Here is a 7299-nt window from a genome sequence, read left to right on the forward strand (position 1 = left end):
ATGTGGGATCTTCCCGGACCAGGGCTCAAACCCGTGTCCCCTGCATTGGCAGGCGGGATCTTAACCACTGTGCCACCAGGGAAGCCCTAAGAAGCATATTTTTATTTGCACTAAGAAAAATTAAGACAGGTTAGTCCCTATGATGCACAAAAATGAAAAAAAATACATTAAGATACCAGTTTAAACATTAACAACCTATATATCAAAATTTTGGTATGATTGCTTTTTGAGAAAGTGGTTTTCAAATTCCTTTTAAGATTTGCTTTGTCTAGGAAATGAACACATATCACAGCGGAGGAAAACTGAGTGGTTAAACATATGAAACCATGTTCAATTTTACCAGAAGTCAGAGCAAAACAAATCACTCTTCAGATTAAAAAAATTGGAAAGTATCAACCATTGGCAAAGATGTGGACAAGTAGCATGGCTCATTCCCTCAGTGGAAATCTAAATTAATATACTCCCTATGTAGTACACATTGATAATACCTACAAAATTTTAATTGTTTATACCCTTCAGCCCAGCAATTACACTTCTAGTTATACATTATAGACTAGAGAATTTGTCTCATGCGTGAAGTGGGAGATAGGTGTAAGAATCTCTTGTTTGTTGAAACATTGTAATAATAGAAAGTAGAAACATTTTCAATGACCATCCTCAAGGAAACTTGAAATTTAAATTTAAAATGGTATAGTGGGGCTGCCCTAGTGGCACAATGGTTGAGAGTCCGCCTGCCGATGCAGGGGACATGGGTTCGTGCCCCCGTCCGGGAAGATCCCACATGCCGCGGAGCGGCTGGGCCCGTGAGCCATGGCCGCTGAGCCTGCGCGTCCCGGGCCTGTGCTCCGCAACGGGAGAGGCCACAACAGTGAGAGGCCCGCGTACAGCAAAATAAATAAATAAATAAATAAAATTGTATAGTGTGACAGTCCTCGCGGAGAGGCGCCGCGGTTTCTTGCTTCAACAGAGCTTGGACGGAACCCGGCGCTCGTCCCCCGCTCCGGCCGGCCGCTCAGAGCCAGCCCTCGCCACCACCTCACGGCGCCCTCCGACCGCCCCAAGGTCCCCGCCGCCGTTACAGCGCCGAGCAGCCACCGCCACCGTTTCACCCCAGCCGCCCGCCATGACGACCGCGTCCCCCTCGCAGGTGCGCCAGAACTACCACCAGGACTCGGAGGCCGCCATCAACCGCCAGATCAACCTGGAGCTCTACGCCTCCTACGTCTACCCGTCCATGTCGTACTATTTCGACCGCGATGATGTGGCTTTGAAGAACTTTGCCAAATACTTTCTTCACCAATCTTGTGAGGAGAGGGAACATGCTGAGAAACTGATGAAGCTGCAGAACCAACGGGGTGGCCGAATCTTCCTTCAGGATATCAAGAAACCAGACCGTGATGACTGGGAGAATGGGCTGAATGCAATGGAATGTGCGCTACACTTGGAAAAAAGTGTGAATCAGTCATTACTGGAACTGCACAAACTGGCCACTGAGAAGAATGACCCTCATTTGTGTGACTTCATTGAGACTCATTATCTGAATGAGCAGGTGAAATCCATTAAAGAATTGGGTGACCATGTAACCAACTTGCGCATGATGGGGGCCCCCAAATCTGGCATGGCACAGTATCTTTTTGACAAGCACACCCTGGGAAATAGTGATAATGAGAGCTAAGCCTTAGGCTGGCTTCCCGTAGCCACAGGGGTGACTTCCCTGGTCACCAAGGCAGGGCATGCATGTTTGGGTTACCTTACCTTTTCTGTAAGTTGTACCAAAATATCTACAAGTCCTTTCCTTAGTACCGTTCCTTCAAATAAAGTAATTTGGTACCCACCCCCCAAAAATGGTATAGTGATACTGTGGAATATTATCTATCAGCTAAGAGAAATACCACAAAGATGGATTTAAAAATCATAAAGTTGAATAAAAAGGGCAAGTTGTAGATTATGTTCTACTTATGTAATATTTTTAAATGGACAAATACATTCATATTATAAAGAATTGATTTATTTCTATATGTATGCATATATATGTATATGACAATACAAACACATATATGTATATGTAATAGTATAACAAAACACACTGGAAGGATACACCTAAATTCATAAAAGTGGTTTCCTCTGAAGACACTGGCAGGGTAGTCGGTTTGGACTGGAGTTGAGGGGAATGGTCAAGGGGATTTGAATTTTATCCGTAATGTTTTACTTCTTGTATAGAAAGACAAAGAATTTGTCAAAATGTTAACAATGTTCAGTTCTGGGTGTTGACACAGGGGTGTTTATGAAATTCTTTTTGTTTTTCTATATTTTGAAATTTTCTTATAAACAAGATCTTTTTTTTTCTGGAAATCAATCTTCTACTTTGTGCCTAGGTTTGATAAGTTGTGCACATTTCACACAATAGTAATGAAGGGGTCTTGGAACAAAGCGTGCGTAATTCTCTGCATAGCTGCCTGGCACATTTTCACCAAGCCAGCCTAAAAATAACTGAAAAGTAAAAGTATGATTGGGTAGAGGGCCCCTCTGCTGACCTTCAGGACTTTTGGGTTGTCCATCAGTTAATCTTGTCACAATCACATAATTATGAGGTTGGTTTGAGCTTGATGAACCAATATATACAAGGAAAATACGCTATAACCAGAACTGTGCCACGTCAAAACCCTTGGGACACGATGATTTTCTGGTGTTTCTATGTGAGGTTTTCCTCAAGGTAACAAGGCTTTTAAAAATAACTTGCTTTTCAGGCATATCACCCTTTCCAAAGAATATGCCTCTTCTCCAAGCCGAGTTGTATATTCCCCAAAATATGCTGATGCTGTGTGTCCATCACATAAATACCCAAATGTCACACCATACCCCAGCAGGTTACAGTTGGGCAGTACAATACCTTTAAAAGCAGTGGGGCTGCAGAATTCTATAGAAAAGACCATTATATCCTCCTCTGAAAGAGAATCTCATAAGCTGAAATACCAGTTAATAAAAAATACAGGACAGAGAAAACTAACAAGGCAAGGATACAAGTGCACTCAAGCGATACTCAAAATTCCAGCTGAGTTGAACTTAGAGTTATTTAAGAAAAGTCAAATATCTGAAGAACTAGTTTGGGAGCCTCAGTGTGTCTTTTTTTTTTTTTTTTTTTTAAGGTACATACCACTTAGCTCTCTGGAAAAAAAAAGTTGAAAGGGGTTTCTAACCAACAGAATGAAAGCTGAGACTGAAATCTCAGGTCACATGCAAAGTTAAAACTCAACATTCCCAGTAAAGATTTCTTCCTTCTAAACTTTGTATTTTGAAAAATTTCAGGCCTTGAGAAAAGTTGAAAGAATACTCAGTGAAATTCTGAAGGTATTTGGCACAATGAAAGACTGGAAAATAATTTACATGAGGAAAAAATCTATAAAATTTACTAATTCCTATGTTTATTTTTACAAATGTGCACAAACTCTACAAATGTATATGCTTTGCTTATGCATTTAAATTTAGTAAAATTACATTTAAGGAAAAGCAGGAGGAAATTTGGCAAAAAGAGAAGAAACAAGAGTAAGGAACAAAAAGCCATATAGAACGCACAAAACCCTGTGACGCTTCGGATTTTTAAACAGGGCCTGAACAATTGGTTTGCTTGATTTTTAAAACAGAGTTGAAGTTGTTTTAATATTCTATAGAGAAAACTGAAGGGGATCCTAGTGGGACTGTGTAGTGTCAGAGACCAGAGGCAAAGAAGGAAGTACGTTGTCCTTTCTCAAAGGGAAAAGTGAGTGGGAAGGGAGGAGGCTGTTTAAGTTAATGAATGCTTCCTTCCTTTCTCTCTCACTTCAGGAGTAGCCAGAGACCAAAGACCTGCTTCCTTCTCCTTTAGTATCTGTGCCTTTAGCATTTAAAGATGGCCAGCATTTTCCAGCAATGTTAATAGTAGTGTGGATATGATTTTTTCTATCAACATAGTATAAAATAAGAGTGATATGCAAAGGCATTACATTACACATTATTTCTACTCTTAGTGGCTCCTGGCTCTTTCTCTCCTTTCTCTCAAGCTAACTTGAGTCAGCAGCCTTATTTGCTCCAGCCCAGGGACTTGGTTTATCTACCCTTTGTTAACGGGTCTGGCTGAGATCAGGAAGCCCCTTTCTCATGCTAAACCTGTGGCTTCCAGGTCAAGCTTCATTCATGCTGTTTATACCACATACTTGCTTCTTGCCTGGGCAAATTGGTTCCAGTTCTTCCAGGTCAGATGTATTCTGCTGTCTCCTGAGTCTTGGCTTGTGTTAACACCCAAAGTCCTTGTGTCAGTGTCTTGTTGAGCCTCTAGAGGGGCATCTATCTCAATGGTTGTTGCAAAACTTCACTATTCTTGGTCTCTAACTGTGGGTATCTATCTGTGGAATGAAGCCGTCCATAAATTCAATAATTTTTATTGGATACTTGTTAGAGGCAAGGAGCATTGTACTCTGCTGGGAGCTGGGAATACAATGTTGGTTAAGATAGCCATGGTTTCTGCTCTCATGGTTCTTATCATCTAATGTGAACTTACACAGACAGCCTGCTCCAAGGAGGGGCCAGCTTTTATTCATTAACATGAACTGTACACAGAAAATACTGAATAAGTACATGTGTGTATGTTAGTGGGTGGGAAGCAAGATTAGAAGTAGGGAGGCTAGAGTTATCACAATTGTACAGGTGAAAAAATTGTATAGGTTAGATAGTATTTTGACTGCAATGGAAATAGTGAGAAGTGATAATTTTTTTTTTTTTTTTTTTGCGGTACGCGGGCCTCTCACTGTTGTGGCCTCTCCCGTTGCGGAGCACAGGCTCCGGACGCGCAGGCTCAGCGGCCATGGCTCACGGGCCCAGCCGCTCCGCAGCATGTGGGATCTTCCCGGACCGGGGCACGAACCCATGTCCCCTGCCTCAGCAGGCGGACTCTCAACCACTGCGCCACCAGGGAAGCCTGAGAAGTGATAATTTGAAGATAGAGCAAACAGGCCTGGGTTTGTTATGGGGTGTGAGAGACATAGAGGCAGCAGTGAAGACCCATTTGTTTTTGACCTGAGTCACTGAATGAATGGTTGAGCTATTTACTGAGATGAGGAGATGGAAGATGTGTTCATGGGAATCAGGAGTTTAGTTTTTGTCATGTAACATTTGATTTTCCTACTGAACACATTGAGTAAAGATGTTGAGATGTCAACTAAATACACGAGTTTGGAATTCAGGGGAGAGGTCCAGTCTGGAGATAAAATTTTGAGAATTATCAATGTGTGGATACACTTAAAGAGATGGGTCTGGATAATAACACCTTGAGAGAGAGAGTCTTAATAGAAAAGAGGATCAAAGGTACTGCCCTGGGACAGTCCAACATTTAGATCCTGGGAGAAGGAAGAAGAGCCAGCATCGGTAACTTAGAAGGTCCAGCCAGGAGGTAGGAGAGAAACCACTAGTGCTCTGTATCCCTGTAGGCAAAGGAAATGTCTCAAGGAGAAGGGAGTGAGTACCTGGGTCATAAGCTATTGAGTGGTTACGTAAGATGAAAACTGAGAATTGGCTACCGGTTTGGCCACAAGGTGACCTTGACAAGTGTGGTCTGATTGGATCTGGTTGAGGAGAAAATGATGGGTGAAGAATCATGGGCACCAAATGTAAATATTCCTTTTGGAGTTTTATTACAAAGGGAGTAGAGAACTGGGAGTGAGATGGATATGCGGGGTCAAGTAAAATTTTCTAAAATGGGAAACATTACAGTATGTTTGTAAGTTGATGGGAATGATCAGAGAGAGAGAGAGAGAGAGAGAGAGAGAGAGAGAGATCTGAGGATGCAGGTGAAAAAGGAATTACTACAGTATGAAAGCCCTTGAGTAGCTGAAGAAATGGAATCCAGTGCACAGGTGGAGGGAGAAGGGCCAACAAGAGAGAAACCAGAGCAGAGAAGAATAGACACAAATAAATTTGCAGATGTGGTGGTGGGAAGCTGAGGGTATTTATTCAGAGGGCTTTGATATTCTTAGTATCAATAAAACAAGAAATAAGAAGCAGGGTCAGCAGTTGAATTCAGGTAAAGGGTCGAAGGTATTGAAGATTTGAGGAAAGAGGAGGAGAAGTAACATAAACCTCTTGGAGAATAAGAGAGTGAGCTGATAAGGAAAATATAGTAGGATTGCTGAGCAGTGCTAAGAACCCATTGAGGCTTGCGGTCATAAATTTAAGTGAGACCAATCGTGGTTGCAGATGGTAAAAAAAAGTAGTAGGGACAATGGATTAGAGATCCTGGTGGGGTCAAATCATTGTTGGAATCAAGATACTGGAGGCAATGAGTTGGAACAATAGAGATTGATGGTCAGAGAGGAGTGCTTGAAATTGAGATCTGGGAGGCGGAACATTTATTTCTGATGAAAACGACCTGGACATAATCATGTTTCTAGGCGACTGAAGTGGGATGGAAGAACAGGTTGCTGGAGGGGAGAAAGTCAAGGAACTGAGAGGCCAGAGCTCTCCAGAGGTGGAATATACAAGGGATCTTGTTGGTAATTTGTCATAAGTTCTAGAGGGCACCTGGAAAGTTTGGAAGGTTGAGAAAGGGAGAAGGATTGAACAGGTTAGGGAACATTCAGAGCCGTATGGTGATAAGAATCCAGGTGTGAGCAATGACTAAGAAGGCTTGGATTTCTCATGGAGACTGAAGGAAACAGGATTGAGAGGTCCTCATAGTCTCTTCAGGGAAGATGAATAGGCTGTTCTCATTCTATTATTCTAGCTTCTTTCTTGGGACCAGTCTCTCAGGTGCTCCTTGCATTATAGCCTTTGCCATTGTTCAGAATGTTCTTTTCATCTTCTGCATCTGCTGAATCCTCAGCTCCCTTCTAATCTTGCTCCGATCATCCCAGACCAAGGATTGTCTCAGTTCTTCTAGCACTTACAGTCACATTTGATACTTAACATATAATACTGTTCTGTTCCTCCTGGAAAAGTGGTACAGATGAAACGGTTTGAAGGGCAGAAATAGAGACACAGATGTAGAGAACAAATGTATGGACACCAACGGGGGAAAGTGGTGGGGGGGTATGGTGGTGTGATGAATTGGGAGATAGGGATTGACATGTATACACTAATATGTATAAAATGGATAACTAGTAACAACCTGCTGTATAAAAAAGTAAATAAAATAAAATTCAAAAAAAAAATAATACTTTTCTCTTCCTTAGTTATCTTTTATCATGTTTCCTGTCATCTCTATATGTATCTTTCACCTCTTAATATGGCTTAGCAAATGTCAATGAATATTGGTTGATTTTTCATGAAAGA

At 41.8% G+C, this 7299-nt stretch overlaps 1 protein-coding gene across 1 annotated transcript; it reads left to right on the plus strand.

Annotated features, from left to right (window-relative positions):
• The first annotated feature begins 1005 nt into the window (after positions 1-1005).
• On the plus strand, positions 1006-1834 carry LOC132516083 (ferritin heavy chain-like). Its single transcript, XM_060142484.1, is given in 2 exon segments — positions 1006-1577; positions 1580-1834. Coding segments are annotated over 2 exon segments (513 nt in total). The 5' UTR covers positions 1006-1123; the 3' UTR covers positions 1639-1834.
• Positions 1835-7299: the final 5465 nt, after the last annotated feature.

The sequence above is a fragment of the Lagenorhynchus albirostris genome, chromosome 2 (genome assembly GCF_949774975.1).
Source record: "Lagenorhynchus albirostris chromosome 2, mLagAlb1.1, whole genome shotgun sequence".
NCBI lineage: Eukaryota > Metazoa > Chordata > Mammalia > Artiodactyla > Delphinidae > Lagenorhynchus > Lagenorhynchus albirostris.